Source organism: Danio rerio, chromosome 4 (genome assembly GCF_049306965.1).
Source record: "Danio rerio strain Tuebingen ecotype United States chromosome 4, GRCz12tu, whole genome shotgun sequence".
Classification (NCBI taxonomy): Eukaryota; Metazoa; Chordata; class Actinopteri; order Cypriniformes; family Danionidae; genus Danio; species Danio rerio.
Genome location: NC_133179.1, coordinates 35104869 through 35126958, shown reverse-complemented (window position 1 = coordinate 35126958; position 22090 = coordinate 35104869). Strand labels below are relative to the sequence as shown.

Below are 22090 nucleotides of genomic sequence, written 5' to 3'. Positions count from 1 at the left end.
ATCTCAGCTACTTCACCACAACAGACAATCACATCAAATGCATTACTGCTGCTGCTGCACTGATCCATCTTTTAATCTCACATTCCATTTTTCATGAAAAAAAAAAAAACGCAGATACTTGTACTCCATTTGGGGTAAAGACTCTCCAAACTGGAGATGGCCACCTTTTTATCAGTCAAGCACCATGGTTTCTGACTCAGAGGTGCTGTTTATTTCCCTGCCATGTCACACTCAGCAGCAAACCGTCCCACTGCATGCTGAAAGTCCATGTCCTATGAAGCCAAAAAAACTACGTTATCTGCCAATGGCAGAGACAGTCCTAGCCTGCACCTAAAATTCTGGCAGTAAAATTATTATATTTTTATTAGGTCAGCCTCAAAAATAACACATTTACTAAACAAAATGAATAAATAGATGGATGGATAGACAATGTAAGTAAGTAAGGGAAGTAGGATGGCTTGTTCAACCATATAAGGAGAAGCACTTTAGCAACGAGACCAGCAGCGTGTAAGTACATTTAGACTTGTTTTCAGTTGTTTGTGTGTAGTGCTAGAAATATTACTCACTGTTTCATTGGTTACTGTAAGAGCTTGTGTGTGGATCACGGTCGGTTTTGCACCCCTCGCCTCAGTTTCTGTTGTTGTATTGTTGGAACTCTTGAGGCATGTCAAGCTGAATTCTATCAGCAAGCGCTCAGGGGTGTATATAAGCAGCTAGTCTCACTGCGTGTGAAGACCGACGAGTGTAAAGACCATTGACTCTACCTGTGCGACTCCACCGAGCAAAGACACTGACAAAGCACCTGAGTACTTTATTTATTTATTTTACTTAATCTTTGCACTTATTATTGTTTTCATTGCACTTTTATTATGTGTTAACTAATTCCTGTTGTTACTAACACTCGCAAAGCACGGGAGGTAAGCTGCAGGCATAATTATCACAACCTTCGTTCAATACATGCATCTGCTATTTCACAACTCTCTCCGTGGGCCTCTGAAATTGTCAATCTGCTGTTCACAAGGCAGATTTTATTACCTCCATAGCTACACATTCTGACTATAATCTCATGGCTCTAACTGAGACCTGGTTGAGACCGGAGGACACTGCTACACATGCTACTCTTTCTGCTAATTTCTCTTTCTCCCACACTCCTCGTCAGACAGGGTGGAACTGGACTACTGATTTCCAAAGAATGGAAATTTACTCAAAGATAGTCACTGGCAAAGATCAGCTCCTTTGAATTCCATGCAGCCACCATTATCCACTCCTTCTACATAAATGTGGTTGTCATCTACCGCCCACCAGGTACATTAGGTCACTTCTTAGATGAACTGGATGTTCTTCTCTCATCTTTTTCTGTTTATGACACTCCCTTGTTGGTGCTAGGTGACTTCAACATCCACATTGAAAAACCTCAAGCTACTGACTTCCAGACTCTGCTTGCCTCTTTTGACCTCAAAAGAGCACCTACTTCTGCTACTGATCTTATTTACACGCGACATTGCTTCACTGATTAAACACTAGTAACTCCACTACACACATCGGAATATTTCCTTTTGTCTCTCAACATCCACAGGACTCCTGAGCCACCATACACTCCAAAACAAGTTGCCTTTCGCAGAAACCTACGATCTCTCTCACCCAATAGACTATCCACCATTGTTTCAGACTCACTTCCTCCATCTTACAAATTCTCTGCACTTGATTTCTGACTATCTGCTGCTTCTGATGCCATGTGAAAACTTCAGATTTTAGTGGCTTGTTTTTCTAGGGGTATGATTCACGCTTTTGGTGCGAGAGGTCCTGGGTTCAAAATTATGGCTTTTATAAAAAAGATTCAAAGATTTCCAGTTTGTCAGCAGATAGTGTCACCACATAAAAAATTTCTTGCAAAGTGGCTTGCTGGTCTTGGAGTATGATTCTCGTTCATGCCATGACAAATCCCAGGTTCAAATTTCGGTTGAGCCCCTACAGTTGTCTGCTGTTTTGTAAGGGCGTTGTGGCTTTGCCAGTTTGTCGGCAGATAGTGTCACCATGTAAAGTTGCTGTTTTGCAGTGGCTCGGTGGTCTAGGGGTATGATTCTCGCTTAGGGTGCCCTTGATTTGTTAGAGAAAAATTTCTGACTATCTGATACTTCTGACGCCATGTAAAATGTGAACACTTTAGTGGCTCGTTGGTCTAGGGCAGGGGTGTCCAAACTCGGTCCTCGAGGGCCGGTGTCCGGCATATTTTAGTTTCAACACCAATTAAACACACCTAAACCAGCTAATCAAGCTCTTCTAAATATACTAGAAAGCTCCATGGAGTTGAAGTGTGTTGAAGGAAGGTGGAGCTAAACTATGCAGGACACCGGCCCTCCAGGACTGAGTTTGGACACCCCCGGGTATGATTCTTGTTTCTTGTGCAAGAGGTCCGGGGTTTTAAATCCCAGACAAGCCCTTGCAGGTGTCCTGCGTTTTACAGGGCATTATGTCTTTCATAAAAACGTCTTTCGAAGAATTCCAGTTTGTCAGCAGGGGTCCGTTCTTCGTAAGTGGATTACTCAGCTGTATTTAGATATTGACGATTTAACACGATCCAGGATCGTTTCGTTCTTCAAAGTTGATCTAAGAGTTGTTGTCATAGCAACAGTTCTGCTAGGTCAAACCTGATCGGAAGCAGGTTAAATTCATATAAATAGGATTAGATCGGCTCAGTTCAAGCAAAGATAATACAGAAAGTAAGTACCGAATTCTAATATTTTCTTACAGTAGTAGATATATACTTGGGAAAATGGTAAATATTTTTAATCCTTAAAGACCGAGACAACCGCCCGCGGCTAAAAATCACTATTGTTATTTAATGTTCAATAACTTTTGATCCGCACATGCAATCTTTACCATTTAAAAACTGGCGTGAAGCAGGGATTCTAAGCTTTACGGTGATGTAAAGCAAGTCCTTTGGACTTACGGAAGCTCCATGGTAAGTGTGGATACGTCATCAAATTTTGACAACACTGATTTGTCAAAAGGGTTTGACTCGGTTTGTGTCTCTTGGCAAATCGGACGTGGTTGCTAACGCGTTGTCCCTCCTCCATGCAAAGATTGGTTCAAACTGTTCTCTACTCAACCAATAAACATAGACTTTTGTCTTGCAAAGCACCAATCAACTATTTGAACAGTGACATTATAGGGTATATGCACGAACAAAAAACAAATAACAACAGAAAAAAAAACGATTTGCATAATATAATTTTCATATAAGAGAAATCAATGTTGATAGAACTGACAAAAACTGACAGAAATGACAGAACAAAGGTACAGCAAAGACGAGGTACTGGAGTTGCTGTTCTCAAATGACTCTCATGACAGTGATCCAGCAGTGTCAGATTCTGAATCTGGCGCAGACACCTGGTGCAGTGAGGAGAATTATTGCCAGGGGATCGATCCATTCGAGGACAACATGTGAGTAATATCGTTGTGTACAATGTGTGTGATATGTGTATATAGGTGTAATAGTATAGTATGCTTTTCTGTGGCTCAAATGGTAGTGCGATGCGCTATAAGTCACAGGTGTTTAGTTTCGAATCTCATGTAAAGCACTAATTCTGAAAATTATTATTTTTTTGTGTGTGTATGTTTTTTTGTTGTTGTTGATGACAAAAACATCTCCCAAAACGTGGAAATAAATATTATACATGAATATATACTACAGCAGAATTAGAATAGGCTTTATGTTGAAAACACATAACACACATTTGTCTAGTCATGATTTTCTGATACAAAAGACAGACATTTATATATTTTATAATGACAAAATATCTACTTTCCTAAAAATACTTGATCTCCTGCTATGTACCTGTGTGTTATACTCCCCTGTGGCGTTTTGTGTGTGTTGTATGTGTAGTGAGGGGGGAAAAACTATAACAATGAAATTAGTTCTTGTTTTATGTATTATTTATTATTCACATGTATATTCACAATCTTCATTTTTTTATTTTAGTCAGGAGGATGAGAGACAAAATGCACTACCCAGTGGCAGCAGGATTTCTGAGGCTGAAGGGGATGCCCAGATGGGCCAAAGTATCCAGGTGAGGCCCACACCATATTCGTCCTCCAGACCATCTCCTCTGAAAGAGACAGGACGAGAAGCAGAAAGGGAACCAGTATACGGTAGAGGGAGAGAACGAGACCGAGAAAGAGGAAGAATGAGAGGGAGAGGAAGAGAAGGAGAAAGAGGAAGAGAAAGATGGAGAGGAAGAGGGAGAGGAAGAGAAGGAGAAAGAGGAAGAGAAAGATGGAGAGGAAGAGGGAGAGGGAGAGGAAGAGAAGGAGAAAGAGGAATAGAAAGAGAAAGATGGAGAGGAAGAGGTAGAGGAAGAGGGGAAAGAAGAGAAAGTGGAGTTGAAAGGCAACTTGCAAACATGCATGTTTTAGGAGACCATGGGTCTGGATGGAATGGACCCGAGGTGGCAGACACTGCGCATCAGCTTCCACACTTTTTCCCGAAAAGAGCTCCTGGATTGCAAGGCTTTGTGGGTATTGCATACTCACCTGCTCAAATTTTCAGCCATTTTTTTAGTGATGCAGCAGTAAAAAAAAATTATGTTGTAACACCAATAAAAATGCTGAAAAGGAGCAGTCCAAAGGAAAAAAGTTCATCTGGGAGGAGCTGACATCAGATGAATTTCTGAAATATATAGGTCTTTTGATTTTCATGGCACTGCTGAAACTGCCAAAAGTATGAGATTATTGGAGGAGGGACTCACACCTTAGCATACACTTCCCTGCTTCTGTCATGACCAGAGACAGATTCATGGCAATAAGCAGAACTGTCCACATGAGCAACCCTGAGGACGACATCCAAAATGACAGAAAAAAAGGCACTCCAGAATATGACCCCCTCCATCGTCTCAAGCCTCTTTACATTACCATGAAAGAGGCCTGCAAGTCAATGTGGCAGCCAAAGAAGCATGTTTCCATCGATGAAAGAATGGTGGCCACGAAAGCCAAAATTGCACTTAGGCAATACATGAAGGCAAAGCCAATAAAGTGGGGTGTGAAGCTGTTTGTGCTTGCTGACTCCAGCAATGGGTACACCAGTGACTTCAACATCTACACTGGGAAAAGTCGCTTCATGTCAGGTCAAGGTCTCTCGTATGATGTAGTAAGCAGCCTCATGGATCCATCATACTTAGGGAGGGGCTATCACTTGTATGTGGACAACTTCTATACAAGCCCAAAACTTTTTAGGGACTTGTATGCTAGTGGTTTTGTTGCCTGTGGTACTTTCAGGGACTCCCGCAGAAATGTTCCCCAAACAAAGCAGAATGCACTCACCTCCCAGAGCCCCAGGGGTTCAATTCGATGGATCAGACAGCAAGAACTATTGTTTGTAAAATGGATGGACACAAGGGAGGTGTCAGTGTGTTCAACCATCCACAATGCCTTTGATGGTGACACTGTGAGCAGGAATGTGCTCAACAAAGACACTGGGAGATGGCAGGCAAAGAACATCGCGTCACCTCGCTGTGTGGTGGACTACAACAAATATATATGGGGGGGGGGGGGTGTATCTGTCTGACCAGCTCCTCCAGTATTATTCTGTGCACAAGAGGTCCAACAGGTGGTACAGGACACTACTGTACCACTTCATAGATATAGCAACTACCAACAGCTATATACTTCACAAGGAGATGTGCCTGTCATCTCAGAGTGTGCCAATGTCTCATGGGCAGTTCATGGAGGAGTTGTCCAGAGAGCTCTGTGGAGTCCCAAAACACAGTGATGTGGCGTTAAGAGGAGCACAGTTCCTACCTGTATCTTTGGCATTTCTGAATGAAGATGAAGACAGCCAGTGGGAGAGAAGCAGGACACCAGACTCTGCAACAAAGGGGCGGCAGTACTGCAAGCTGTGCAAGAAGCGCACAATCTGGAAGTGTGCACGGTGCGATGTAGCACTATGTCTTGTTGCCCACAGAAACTGTTTTGGTCAGTGGCATAGCAGCAGAGGGTCACAAGCCTGTACATAAAACCTCAGGAAGCTCCAATTTGGTTATATAAATATGTATATAGTTTTTACAGACAATTTGCTTGTTCTTTTTCTTTGAGTCTTATTTTTTATTTGTTTATTGTTGAAGACATTGTTGTTTATAATAACCTGAAAATAAATTTCTTATAAAGAGGTCAAACTAGGTATATACACAAACTATGTTTATGTATATGTCATTACTTGAACCTTTGAGCATCTACTTTGTCAGTAAATAGAATGAGAATAGAAATAGAATTTATCAATGAAAAACGACTTAGAATAACATTCAAATAAATTGATATAACTTGCTCAAGAAGTGTTGGATGTAGACAAAATCTATGTTGTAAGCTTAAAACATCCTAATATACCTTTCTAAAGAAAAAAAAAATCAAACTTCAAGAGGGTTTGTTTGCAATAACTAAACAATAAAAAAGTTTTTTTTTATTCCACAAAAATGTATTTATGTTTGTCTGTTTTTAAAAAAACAAAAAAGAAAATTATAAATGTAAAAGATATTGACTCAAACTTCATGTTCTCCTGTTTAAAATGATGTATGACACTTGATGCTGACTGCTAAAATAAGTAAGAAAAACACAAAAAAAACAGGTCATTTGGGCATCTACTTTGTCAATAAATAGAATGCACCAGTTTTTCAATGAAAAACGCCTTAGAATAACATTCAAATAAATTGCTATAACTTGCTCAGGAAGTGTTGTGTATAGAAAGAATTTATGTTGGAAGCTTAAAACATCCTAATATAACTTTCTAAAAAAAAAAAAAAAAACTTCAGGAGAGTTTGTTTGCAATAACTGATTTTTTAAATTAATATTATTTAGTTTTTCATAAATTTAAAAAAAAATCCATTATGTTTGTCTGTTTTTAGAAAAAAAAAAAACAAATAAGAAACTAAAATGATACAGATTGAAATTTCAGGTTCTCCTGTTTAAAATGATATATGACATTTGAGGCTGACTAGTAAAATTAGAATAAGGCAGCTAAAATAAAAAATAAAAATACAGGCCAGTGACATGCCCACAAAATACCTCTAGGTCTTTAAGGGTTAACTATGTATATATATATATATATATATATATATATATATATATATATATATATATATATATATATATATATATATATATATATATATATATATATATATAGTTTATAGTTACTAATACAATAAATGAAGTTATACATATTAATAAAACTTATGCAATCTACACCCTCGAAATAAAAGTACAAAGACTGCCACCTGGTGGTGCAAAGAGAAAATGTATTGACATGTACTTTTTTAATTACTTTAGTACAAATTGTGTATAATAGAAATGCACAATATGTGACTTTTTTAAAAGCAATAATACATTTATGCAGTCATGAACATGTTTTGACAGTTAATATGCCAGTGATTTGATGCTTCACAAAAGTTGCAGATGCCTTATCAATATTAAAATCCTTTTGTAAACAACCAGTTTTTCTTTACACTGATTAAAAAACCGGCTACTATAATAAAGAAAATCTTCTCTAAATGTAGAACTAAATACACTGATATGCATTAAAATACATGATGAATACTCTTGTCTTGACACATGAAAGTGTAAAGCCAGCAGCTCACAACAAATGTGGAAGGTTATTGCGTTTCAAATTTAACAAACCGTTTACTGCTAGTTTGATGTAATTTTGCTCACATGGATAATTGAATACTAATCAGATGATGTCAATACGCTGATGTGCCATCAGCCAATCATGGCATTGCTGATCATGATTTCGAGGATCGATAGATCTGTCCTTCACAACACATGCAGCGATCTCAGATCAGTTCATCCAGACATTCTAATCTGATTTGCGAACTTGTTTGAAGAACCAAATTAGCAAGAGATCAGTTATCGAGATAAAAAGATCCAGGATCTGCCAAATCATCTTAGATCATTTAAGCGAGGTACGAAGTACGGACCCCAGATAGTGTCACCACATATATCATTCCTTGCATAGTGGCTTGCTGGTCTAGGAGTATGATTCTCAATCATGCCGTGAGAAATCCCAGGTTCAAATTTTGGTTGAGCCCTTACAGTTGTCCGCTGTTTTGTAAAGGCTTTGTGGCTTACACAGAGGCCTTTTTCTGAGAATGCTGGTTTGTCAGCAGATAGTTTTGCCATGTACGGTGGCTATCTTGCAGTGGCTTGTTGGTCTAGGGATATGATTCTCGCTTAAGGTGCGAGAGCTCCTGGGTTCAAATCCTGGATGAACCCTTGCAGAAGTCCAGAGTCCAAATGAAGCAAAAGCCCTGCTTCAATGCTTCAGCTTTTTAAGGTATATTCTGACTCAATTGTTAAATGAGGATTTCTGACTTGTTACCTTGCATGGCAAATCCAGTCTCGAAAAACATCAACTGCTATAGCTTGGAGAAGGGGTATACGTGTGTGTGGATTTCGGTCATACACTTCACATCTCCAGGGAGAAAAAAAATCCTCAATAGGTTTGAGGAATGGAGAATATAGAGAGGGAGATGAACAACTAAAAAAAATGAGTTGGCAGAGAACCAGTTATGAACCAGATGAGCTCTGATTTCTGAATTGTAATTCTATGTGACAGGTGTTTACTCATGTGATGAGTTAGTATGCAAAGTAGGACAACTGACTTTAGAATTGTGAATGACAGTGTGTTCCTTGTGAAAACAATAGATTTTCTGCATGAAAACTGTGCAAAATGCAGAGAATTGTCTGTAGTGTTTTAAAAAAAGGGTGTTTTAAACCTGCAATTTGAATGTAAAGCAGGAATTGTGCTTGTAGTTTAGCAGAGTTGGTTCATGGGGTTTGTTGCATCAGTTATACGTTGTAGTTATTGTGTCTGAAGTACAAGTAATTGTGTGTAAACAATTGGAATAGACTGTACTACAGACAGTAGGCCTACAGAAGTGCTTTGTAAAATATTTCAGAATATTGTTTTTATACAAAACAAACAAATATATTTAACTGTATTTTCCCCATAAATATAGTGTACACAGTGTACATTACAACCAACACAAAGTTGCAGATAACATGGTCTACATCCTCTTTTCTGTTTTGGTCTGGTCTGGCCAGGCAGCGGGGGAAATGTCACTTTGCATGGCGAATCCAGTCACGAAAAGCATCATCTGCTATAGCTTGGAGAAGGGGTATACTTTTTAAGAAACAGACTGCTAAACAGCTCGCTACGTAAACACTTGTAACTCTTAAGAAGAAGCAATTCTGGCACCTGTACATTTGGCACTACATGAACCCAGGATGTCTTGTTTACTAAACAGGCACTTTGACCAACTAAGCGGCAGCGCTAACGCTGAAAAGGGAAAGATGATTTTGCACAAAGAAACTAAAAAAAGACAGCAAGTCTTAAAATGGCAACCAAAAGAGGTTGTTTAACTGTAAGAGACATTTGCCCGATAACAAAAATCGATGAAGAAAAAACAATAAAACACAAAAACCAGCATGTCAGGATGCAGAAAATGCTGACAAGATGGAAAGAAAATGGAAATCTGGACAAACATATGCTATCGGCCATTGAAAGATTTTCAGATCAGAAAGCCACTCTCCCATAATCTGAAGGAAAGGTGCATTTTGGATTTGAACCTAGCACCTGCTGTTCCCAAGACAGGTGCTCTGGCCAACTTAGTCTTAACACTAAAAGAAAAAACCAAAATGCAGTTTCATCTAAGACAGTGGGGGGAGCAAAATTTACTGTGCTTTCTACTCAGTTACTTTGCACATGCATAAAGAGGGTTTTGTACGACAAACCCAAAAGGCGTGATCTCAACAATAGGTGGCAGTCACTTTTCCCCAAAACCACAGGTTGCCTTCGAGCCTTTTTTTAAGCCAGCAATCTCTTATTTTGTTTTTTGATAACAGAGGTGTCACTGTAATGCCTAGTTCAGACTGCGTGATTTTAGCCCTGATTTTGGCTCGCCGACAGGTTTTGAGAAATCGCCGACAAATGCCTGAAATCACAGGCAAATCGCCGCTCGTGCACGTGAGTGACAATCACACAGTATGAACTATCAAAGACGCGATCTGAGAGAATCGCCGATGAGTCGCCGATGCCTGCGAGATATTTGGCATGCTAAATATCTGGAGCTGTCAGCGATTCAAATCATGCCGTTTGAATTGAGTTTTGACTGAAAATAACATCAGCGTTCGCCTACAGCCAATGAGAGAGCAGCTTTCACTTGTGTGTGCGTGTGTGTACCTGCTGCAGGCCAGCGGGAGGCTGGGGGAGAAGTTAAAAGCGCTCTTTTTCGGTTTATTTGGACCCACGAAATGGAGGAAAAACTAGTGGAGGTTTGACAGGACTCAGGAGCAACCTTGTCTGTTTGACATTTCATACAGAAAGAAATTAGTTTATTATCAACGTTAAGGAGAAATGGCTAATTCCCTTTAAACCCAGGTGAGCAAACACGTACATGCTCTACCCCATTAAAAGCTTCTTTCTCATTATGTAGTTAATAACAAAAGATATACTACGTGTTTTTGGCTGAGACGTAGTTTGGACGAAGTTGTCAGCGATTCTTCCTATAGTAAAGTCATGCAATGTGAATGTCCCAGTCGCCGATCAATCTTGCAGTGTAAACAAAGCAGCAACGAAACGCTAGCCCAGATAGTCATGCAGTGTGAAAACATCTGTGACACAATCACTTTGAAAATCATGCAGTCTGAACTCGGCATAAGAATGCACAGATCAATAGGCTAATGAAAGCATTCGATTAGTTTAGTAACTGTTTGTGCTCATTTAAGAAAAAAAAATGTTGTGTTTTTAAAAATAATACAAGCAGTACAAACATGTTTACATATTATTAAATGTATGTGTCTGTTTAAACACACATAAATCCCCAAAGTATGCTAAACTTTCGCTCATCTTTAAATTGCGTGTACAGAAGCGGATCTGGGAACAGTATATCATACAGAGCACGTCCAGTAGTCAGACTGCATGCATACACTGATTCAGGGGTTGCGTCGATCGACGCACAGCTTTAACGGGAAAAAAGTGAATGCAGACATTTTTATTAACATTCTTTCAAGCCAAAATAAAGCGAAAGTACAATTCTCTTGCACAGCTCTTGCAATGTATATCACATTTGAGATCGGCTCTGTTTTGACAGTACTTTCACTATTCATAGAAAGTTTAAACATACAGGGCAACTACGGGGAAATACTTAAACTTGATGATAGCTGGGAAAACCGGAGAGTTGACAAGTATGTGTCTAGCTAATTAATGGCGTCATCGATCACGGATACAGTAAAATAATCATCTTTGTTGTAACATTACCTCTGTCTTTGTTGCGTTATTCCTCCTCTTCTTGTGTTTTTTTTTTTTTGCCTCCCCTGCGCACTAGACTGTTTGAGAGGGTTTGGGACGTTTTGACATATTGAGCATGTTGACCCATCAAAAAAAAAAAATGAACACCGTAGCAGGTACAGTCTAATTATTCAGAGGGGGCGTCTTAGGCGAGTAGGTTTTATTATTATTATACTACTACTACTTAGTAGGCTATGCACTATGCAGTTATATTAATGTGGGCTTATTCTTTTCTGAATTCATACCAACTTGTTTTAGGCATAGTGGAAGTTACTTTTTTTTCTTCTCCCATTTCTGGCGCCCCCCTGGCCGTACTGCGCCCGTAGCAATTGCCTATACTGCCTATGCCACGGGTCGACCCTGCTGTGATTGATAATGTGACATTAGAATTTAACAACTCATTCTTAAAGCCAAATTGCTTAATTTGTGAACTTTTTGTACTTGGGGTTTAGTTGCACTGAAACATGATCTTATGTCTATTTTCTCTGTCATTTTATCCAATACATGAAACTGCCAGGCAAGTTTCTTTATACTGTAGCACATTTTATACACAATGGTAATTCAAAGTGCTTTACATAAAGAATGCAAAACTATTATTAAAATAATCACAAAAATAATCACAAAGAATTAAAAAATGTTTACATTTTTTCACATTTTAATTTTAAATTAATTGAGTCACTTAACAACAGAAAAGAAATTGATTATACAAAAATACAGTGGGGTTAGTTTGGACGTAGCACAGTGCTCATTAAGCAAATACACCGCTAGACAAAATGCTTATTGTGGTCCTTAATGTAAAGTTAACATTATGACAAGTCTTCACAAATGAAACAACACATGGGAAACGGCTTTAGCTTAAGTAGCTAATACTTAATTATACCTAATACTTAATAACTAAGTAACTAATGCAGCAGATTTACGCCTGTTCTTCTAATATGATTTTGCTATTTAGAGTTTGCAAATAACACTTTTTATGAAATTATGTTATTAAGGGGAAAGTCCGAATGTGCGAATATAAAACCAAATTTACTTCTATAAAAACATGGGAGAAATGTATCAATAATTCATGATGACTGCAACAGTAAGTGGAAAAAAATGTAAAGAAAAAAAACTTTTGCTAAATTATGTTCCTGCTTTTGGAAATATTATTTTTACTCTTTATACAACATAGTACTATTTTATTCTCAGTAACCAAGGGTTATTGTTTAAATAAAGTAACAGAAAAGTGTGTAATAAGTGTTTTAATGAAACGTTTTACTCAATTTCTTTTTGTTAATTAAAAGCTGCGCACAATTTTGCCCTAGCCTATGTCAGTGAAGTGAACTTATTAGACTTTATTTAGCTTGTAGACTGTTAAAATCCCATGTTCCATGTCCCATGCATGTCTGTTTTGTCTGTCCCTCGGTCTCGCTGCAAATCAAAAGGTGATAGAGCTTTCTGTGATAGAGGTAAAGTTTTATATTCACACATTCGTTCATTTAGAAGTCTCTGTTTTGTTTACCATGTTACTATGACTATTAGATTGGAATGAGCATGCAAGTGTGGCTTGAAAACAACATTGACACTGTTTATTTGATTGTGAACAATGTTGTACTTTGATAGTCATTTGCTGCTAATATGATTTTACTATTTAGAGTTTGCAAATAATACTTTTATAAAAAAATAATAGGGGAAAGTCAGAATGTGCGATTATAAAACCAACTTTACCTCTATGGCTCTGGAACAGTCTCCCTCTGAACATCGGGGTTGCTACATCATTGGATGCTTTTAAATCTAACTTAAAGACTTATTTTTACTCTCTTTCCTTTGAGTGACAAATGCATGTTATTTTTTATTTGTATTTTAGTATTACTTTTAAACATACATTTTTTTTGTATTTTTAATACTAGTTTTTTAGTTTTATTGTGTAGTTTATTTTATTGTAAAGTACTTTGGATCAACCACGGTTGTGTAAAATTGTGCTCTATAAATAAAGTTTGCCCTGCCTAGAGTGGCAAAAAAGCTAAACAAAAGACTTTTATTTTGGCGTGACGTGACGTCATCAAGCGGCGCCGCTACAGCGCGGTGATTCAACTGGAAAAAGGTTTGCTTAAAAAGTTTTACAAATATAACCCGATTTAAAGTTAAAGTTCTAAAGTTTTAGGGTTTTTATACGATGCTAAATTATGTTAATGCTGTTGGAAATATTATTTTAACCCTTTATACAACGTAGTACTATTTTATTCTCAGTAATGGAGGGCTATTGTTTGACTAAAGTAACAGAAAAGTGTGTAATAAGAGTTTTAATGAAACGTTTTACCTGATTTATTTTTGTTAATTACTCTGATTAAAATAAACTGTTGAAGCAAGTGTTGAAGAGAATTTATTTTATTTCTGTTCATTGTTTTATAAATTTTCAACAGGACATTTTTATTGTTTTGTTCATTTTAAACAGGATAAAGTGTCCAAACACAGAGAAAAACTCCTGCTGAAGCGACTGATCTCCACACTGTTATAAAGATGGCGTTTATTAAAGACGAGAGTGAAGATGTGAAGATTGAAGAAACATTCACAGTCAAACAGGAAGATCTGCAGGAACAAACAGGTTGGTTTTCATTCTCAAAGAAAAACTCAGTCATTTGATCCTCATTCAGATATATTTTAATAATAAGAATACTAAATTAATCCATTTTGCAACCCTGAGTGTGCTGCCTAGTTCTCCTAAATGCACATAAGCACTCATTGAAAGACAGAAATGAGTTTCTTTCATTACTTGTTCTCGTGTCTTTTGTCATTATTTTATGTATTATTAGTCTCCCATTTTCTGTACCTTCTTAAGGTTATTGCTTTTCTTGTTCTCCTGCTGTTTGTGAAGCGTCCTTGAGCACCGGCGCTTTATAAAATAAATTAAAAAAGTTAAACTGAGCTGATTATATTTGACCCTACAGTATTCTCAGTGATAGTGTTGGCTTAGTACTTTCCATTTGCATACGTCACGTTGATCACAATTCCCCTATTTTCATCAACTTCTTTATGAGTTTAAACTTGTTTCTAGTAGTTGTTACTAGTTCTCACAGATAATATCTGAGTTAGAAGTACATCATTACTACAATAACTAATTACTAGGGCTATTGTGTTTAAACAGGGTTTCCGCTGCGTCATAAAATGTCTTAAGATCCAAAATCAAACAAAAAATTTAAAATCTTTAGCTAGAAATATCTAAAATACATATAAAAAATTATTTATTTATTTATTATTGTGTTTATATATATATATATATATATATATATATATATATATATATATATATATATATATATATATATATATATATATATTTTTTTTTTTTTTTTTTAATGGGGCAAATAAAAATCTTTTCCATCTAGACCATTGGAAAAATTCTTTAGCTTTATCCCTTTATGGGTTTAAAATTTCGTTCATAATGGTCTTAAAAATGTCATAAAAAGAAACCTGCAGAAACCCTGGTTTACAGTTTGTCAAATGATGTGGATGCCCCCAATATTAAATATGCTGAATGAAATGGACTCTACAATAATTGTTATAAAACATTGTACAGTATTCTAAGCTATAAGATGTTGCTGTGGGATGACGTGAGACAAAACAAACTAAATATAGTGGAACAATAACATTTAGCATTGCACTGACTAGTGTGAAGTTTGTCAGTATTGACCAAATTCTTCATGTACCAGCAGGCGTCGCCATTGGAATCTTTTTGCTTGAGACTTTTTTTTTAAAGAATTTATTTTTAGATCCTTAAAACAGGGTTATTCTGCTTAGGTATGGAACGATAACTGTTTTCAAGGTATACCACAGTACGACAGTATATAAAAGGTTTTTTTTTACATTTTGTTATAAGTTTTTCAGGACAACAGTATCTCCAGCAAAAAATATATCCAAAGATGCCATTTTAAATTGTAAAGAAATCTGTGTTTTTGAAACGAATGATTCATTTGAATGATTCAGCCTGATATGTTTACTGCCCCATAATACTTTCTCCCCCGGTTTCACAAACAAGGTTTAAGGCTAGTCAAGATTAAATTGCATGTTTGAGTGGTCTCAACTCAAAATAACTTTCCGTGAGATAAAATACATCAGTGTATTTTTTTCTCCAGGTGCACACCAGTAATATATTTTACTAAGGCCATTTTTATAAATTTGGCTTAAATAGCCTAATTTAACTAAGGACTAGTCCCAGCTTAATCTAAGCCCTGTTTGTGAAACTGAGCCTCAAAGATTCTTAAAAGAAAATATATTGTGTTCAAAGGAAAAAAGTTCTTGTTTTTCTACCCAGAGATTAAAAAGAATAAATTTTAGAGCAGTAATCACAATACAGTGAAACTGTGATATTTATATCCAAGCTTATCATACCGTCAGAATCTAATACTGGCCCATGCCTAATGCTGCTTGATGTTGCAAAGTCGTATTTTCTCATTTTATTATTTTTCTTTGTATGAATAGTCATGAACACATTTGTTTGTAGAGCAAGTAGCCATTTATTACTCCAGGTCATTTCTCCAATAGGCAACTAAATTGGAGGTTCTAAAACAATAGCATATGAGATCAGGTCACTACTATGGCCCCATTTACACTAATGCGTTCGCATTCATCAAATTTGCTTAAACCATGTGTTCTTAAGTATGGCTGTATTTCACAAGGATTCTGACAAAGCAACGTGAAGCAGGCGCTGTACAAAATTTGCACTTAAGGAGGAAACACATCAAACTTAATAAATCATTTGAGCGCACATGGAATCATCTTAAAGGCAGACGAATGCAGATGTCTTGGACAGCTCGAGGCATTATCTGGCACTTTCACTGAGTACATTTATACGGACACCAATACTCCCATTTTAATATGATTAATACTCTTATTAAGAGTCTACCATGTAAACAGTTGTTTTTTTTTTTTTTATTACCTTAAAGGAACACCGAGTCACGAAATGCGGAGGTTTTTCTTTCCGTTCGGTATGGGGTATAAATTTCTATTACAGCAAAAGTCTAAAGATTAAAAATGAAACGTACTAAATTAGATGTAATGCTGGAAAGCCTGGTAATGCAGCATTCATTTTTTTCATTAATTATTTTATACTGAAACGTTCCTTCTAAAAGTGCTTCCTTGGTCTTATGCATATTTCTTTGCATGACTACAACAGGAAGTATAACAGCAACTGCATGCATTTTTTAAAAACATTTTATATATATATCAAATTAATTGCATGAGTTAACGCTCTAATTTTGACAGCACTTTAAATAAACAAATGTTTTCAAAGGGCAACAAATGTTTTTAAATAGAAAGCAGCAATTTGCAGCAGTTTCAAGAGCAAATAACACATCCCACTGCTTGTGTGTGCACGGCTCTTTGTAGCCATTATTTTAAACTTATTGTGCTGACGTTAAGTACATTTTGAATGTTACAGTAAACCTCCAATGCATTAAGACTTTTCCTTGCAAGCTACAATTTGCAGTGAGCGTGTATTCTCTCTCTTGCGCACAAGCAAATATTTATATGTATTGTGACAAATATTTAACTTAACGTTAATAGGCCTAAATAATGACCTATATTTTAAAATCTGCAGTTTCCTGTCAGCCCTCTTTCTTGCTTTGTTTCAAGCCGTACTTTTTGATTGTTTAAATTATTATATATTTGAACTTATATTTGAATCAAATGCTATGCCCTCGCTGTGAACATTGTGGTGTCTTGTTTCAGAGCTCTTTCATTCATCGTAGTTGCCAAGGTAGCATACAACATAATCATAATGATGCATCTGTTCTCGACCTTCAGGGTTTCATGACAGTTACGTGCATGAGTAGTTATCTAGATTATTTCAGCTGAACTCAGATTAGTTACATCAAATGATCTTCAACTTGCTGTTATGGAACCAATTAAAGTGTGGACATTTAGTTTGGCTCACTAAACCACTTTTATGAAACAGCCCCTAGGGGTTATAAAATAATCCTGGGTGTTCATTAACAGACGTTTAACATTGGTAAACATCGGGGTAACGCTTTTATTTGTATATTTACATTGTCACTGTTCCCTATTAGACAAACAGCAGGTAATCTTTTTAAATGGCATTTCTGCATCTTGTCGAGTATATAAAATGTCACCATATAGGTCTTCAGCTAAGCCTCCGGACATGCACAAAGGCAAGAAAACTGAGACAAAAGTACAAATGAATGAAAACAAGTAGCAAAGTATGTCATCTTGCCATATTCTCATCACTACAGTTTAAAGCAAATGTGGCATTAAGCATTTGCATAAGTTCATTCATTCATTCTCCTTTAGCTCAGTCTCTTTATTCATTAGGGGTCACCACAGCGGAATGAACCACCAACTTATCCAGCATATGTTTTAAACAGCGGATGCCCTTCCAGCTGCAACCCAGTAGAGGGAAACATTTGCATAAGTTATATACAATAATGCAAACTCACAAATATAAGCTGAATTATCCGTAATTGCTATGAACATGCAGGATTTGTCTCAACCAGGTCTTCCAAGCAAGTTAAAAATGTTGAGTGGAAGATACACATGAGGGAACACAACAGGAGTAATCTAGAGCGAGTGCATTGGATCATTTGCATTTAAAGCCACAGGCACAAAAAGAGCTTGGTTTTCCTCTGACCCCCAAAATGAAATATTCTGCAAGGTATATGATCTGATTTTGCGCTGAAACCCCAGACCCATTCTGGAAACATTAAAGACTTACTTTACATCCTGTAAAAAAGGTTCATAATAGGAACCCTTTAAAGGGATAGTTAACGCAGAAATGAAAATAGCCTCACCATTTACTCTTCCTCGTGTGGCTTTAAATCTTTGAGTTTCTTGATTCTGCCGAACACAAAAGAAGATATTGTGAAAAAATGATGGCTTACTTTGTGTTCCAGAAGAAAGGAAATATTTAAAACCACATGACGCAGAGTAAATGTTAAGGTCATTTTAATTTTTGGGTGAAACATCCATTTCATGCTTGTCGCTTTGTGCCTTCATACTAAAGTTCTTTTTTTTTTTTTTTTTTTAAGACCTGATAGTGCTGAAGGAAGAGACTCAACAATGGAATAAAATGGAAGAGCAACACCAAGAAATAACAGCTGATGAAAAACCCACACTGACTGTAAAGACTTCATCACTCGGAAGACCTCGGAAATCCAAAACTGAGTGTAATTTCAGCAGTAAACAGTGTAAAAAGAGTTTCATTCAAAAGCTTAACCTTGGTGATCACATGAGAGTTCACATTAGGGAGAAACCTTACACTTGCGAACAGTGTGGAAAGAGTTTTGGTAAAAAGAGAAGCTTCAAGACCCACATGAGAATTCACACTGGAGAGAGGCCGTACACATGCCAACAGTGTGGAAAGAGTTTTAAGCAAAGTGGCACCCTTAAAGGCCACATGAGAATACACACCGGAGAGAGGCCGTACACATGCCAACAATGTGGAAAGAGTTTTAAGCAAAGTGCCACACTTAAAGGCCACATGAGAAGTCACACTGGAGAGAGGCCGTACACATGCCAACAGTGTGGACAAAGCTTCTATTATGCAGGAAACTTTGCAGCGCACAAGAGAATTCACACTGGAGAAAAGCCCTACACATGTCAACAGTGTGGAAAGAGTTTTAAGCAAAGTGGCACCCTTAAAGGCCACATTAGAACTCACAATGGAGGAAAAACACTGTGTGGTAAAAGTTTTGCTCAAAAACAAAAGCTTGACACCGACATGATGATCCACACTGGAGAGAAACCTTACACATGCACAGAGTGTGGTAAAAGTTTCACATGTAAAAGCTCACTCATTAACCACATGAAAACTCATACCAGAGAGAAGCTGTTTGCATGTAATCAGTGTGAAAAGAGCTTCACATGTAAAGCTAACCTCATGAACCACATGGATGGTCACTCTGGAATCATAGTGTTCATATGTGATCAGTGTGGAAAGAGTCTCACACGCAAAGACTACATTAAGCAACACATGAAGACTCACTCAAGAGAGGATCGTTATAGATGCAGTGAGTGTGGAAAGAGCTTTAAACAAAAAATAAACCTCAGCGCTCACATGAAGCTTCACAATGCAGAGCAAAGTCCTCAACATTGAGACCTTCTCCACACAAACACGAGTATATTGAAAACGGCAGCTTTTTCATGTAGTTTGGCTGTTCATTGACATGAAGTTTATTTATAAACTACTTTCGAGAGGATCACATGCTTATTATTGTTCACGACTGGTCCAGCATTAGCTAAAACATGATTCACCAATCAGATGATTCCTGACTCCCTATAAATGACAAGAGATTCTTACCTCTTTTATCTTCATCGTTATCTTTTAGACTCCCTAAAGCCCTGTTCAGACTACACAATGCCATTTGTCAGTTACGACAGATGAGATTTGTGTCAGATTATGAGATTTTGACTTGATCAAATCTTGATGTGCTGTGGATAACAAATGAAGACTTTGGTTTCAAAACACTACACATATATTTTGATGGACTAATCTCAGAAAAGAAACAAGTTTTCTTCATGAAGACAATTAAACTTAAAAGAAGAAATTAAACTTTCAATAGACAACTGCTTGCCTTTAAATATACGTTCATGTGAAACTCCAACATTACTACAAATAAATCATTGTATGGGAAACCCAGTGTCTCTATTGTGAATGAGAACATGAGTGATTTGTTAGCTTACATGCTAATTTCAGTACTCAAATGCAAATCTAAATGTATTTACGTGCATTTCTTTTTGTTTTTTAAGGGATAAAACAAAAAAAAATTCATCTTATTAAAAAAATATCAGGCCGAATATTCCCATTATTCTGATAAGTAGCCCAAACTGTGAACAAATGTAGATTTGAACTACTGCGCACATGTCCACGCAGACCCACTGATGAGCGTTTACACAAGCCACGGTCAAAACAAATGCAGAATCAAAACTTTTACAAATCCTGAATCAAGGAGCAGAGCTGATGTAGACTGGGTTGTTATGAATGGGTTATATGCACAGAAGTGTTGTTCAGCCACAGAAATCTTCTGACGAACAAGTTATGTGACTATTTACAGTTTCATAAGGGACCTTTTACAGCATCGATAATTCATTCATTCATTTTCTTGTCGGCTTATTCCCTTTATTAATCCGGGGTCGCCACAGCGGAATGAACAGCCAACTTATCCAGCAAGTTTTTACGCAGCAGATGCCCTTGCAGCCACAACCCATCTCCGGGAAACATCCACACACACATTCACACACACACTCATACACTACGGACAATTTGGCTCACCCAATTCACCTTTACCACATGTCTTTGGACTGTGGAAGAAACCGGAGCACAGGAAACCCACGCAAAGGCAGGGAGAACATGCAAACTCCACACAGAAACGCCAACTGAGCCGAGGTTCGAACCAGCGACCTTCTTGCTATGAGGCAACAGCACTACATACTGCTCCACTGTCTCACTTCCTATCATTTAAAAAAATGTTTGCTCCCTTCTGTACTCCTTTCTCTTTTCTGCTCTGATCTCGATTTCCTAAAACAGGTATATGTTTTATTATCCAACATTATTGAAACATTTAATAGATCAGTGAGTTATAAAACAGCTTCATTACTTGAAATGTTGTGTAAAGCTGTTGTGCTGCACTATATTTTGAGTGTGTTTTAGGATTATTTATTTATTTAATAAAACATTGAGTTGATAACCCATTTGAATGTCTTTATTTTAGAGGTACATTTTACCTTCTCTGAAACAGTAATTGTTATTAAGTAAATTATATGAATAAACTATGATTTAAAAAGATATTTTTTACCGAATAAGTAGCTGTTAAATTTAAATGTGAGGTATTTTTTACCCAATTAATATACGTATTTAATAACTTTTTACTTCAGGTAGTTAATACTCAAAATATGGGATTAAATCTACCCAACCAAAGTCTGTGAAAATTGTTACCTCAGATTTATTGGGTAAATTCTATAGATTAGTTTTTACAGTGAGGGTTGACACAATTTGAGGTTTGTTTCCTGTTTTTCTGCTTGCAGATTATTTGTAAAAAGTGCAGGCCCTTAAAAAAATAGCCTACAGGAATCCTGCAGAATTTTTTTTTCTTTGTTTTTCTGCAGGAACCTGCTGGTATCTGGTAGGAATTATAAAATCCTGCAGGACAAATTGACAATATGTGCAGACAATTCCTACAGGTTTTAGAATCATGCAGTACTTTTTACAGGAATCCTGAATGATATTTTTTTCCCTACAGGAAAGCGGCTGTCCTGCAGGAATTATAAAGTCCTGTAGGACACATTGACGATATGTGCAGGAATTTCTTACAGGCTTTACAATGGTTCCAAGCAAGTGACAAATCCTGCAGAATTTTATAATTCCTGCAGGACTTGCATTAGTTATTTGTTGTGATTGGAATGACAGAAAGAAATTCTGTCACTTGTTGTTGATAGCAATACAATATGAGTTCTAACAGATAAGCAATACAACAAACAAGCAAAAAATAAGAAAATAAATGCATAAATAAATTAAAGTATACGAATAGATTATAGGCAATTATAAAAATCAACCATTACATTAAACCATTCAAGTTATGCAAACAAACAAGCTGTACACTTTTACATTTCATTTCTATAGGTTTTTTTTTTTCATTTATTAAAAATGTCAATCTCTCATCTTTTTGGTTGGATGCAAAAAAAAAAAAAACCTGCAAGAGCTGAGGTAGACACATGTTAAACGATGTTTATGTAACTCATGTTATGAGTTCAACAGAATGTCTCCCT

General features: G+C 36.8%; 1 protein-coding gene across 3 annotated transcripts; it reads left to right on the top strand.

Moving 5' to 3' along the window:
- The first annotated feature begins 62 nt into the window (after nt 1-62).
- On the top strand, nt 63-21788 carry si:ch211-223a21.4. Of its 3 annotated transcripts, XM_073947749.1 has the most exons (4): nt 63-3444; nt 3983-4070; nt 13770-13919; nt 18355-21788. In XM_073947749.1, exons 3-4 carry the CDS (start codon nt 13835-13837, stop codon nt 19419-19421), a joined length of 1152 nt encoding a protein of 383 aa, XP_073803850.1. In that variant the 5' UTR covers nt 63-3444; nt 3983-4070; nt 13770-13834; the 3' UTR covers nt 19422-21788. The 3 variants fall into 3 exon arrangements, with proteins under 3 accessions (XP_073803850.1, XP_009299145.1, XP_073803852.1); XM_009300870.5 differs by lacking the exons at nt 63-3444; nt 3983-4070 and adding an exon at nt 13331-13418; XM_073947751.1 differs by lacking the exons at nt 63-3444; nt 3983-4070 and having other exon boundaries at nt 13768-13919.
- Nucleotides 21789-22090: the final 302 nt, after the last annotated feature.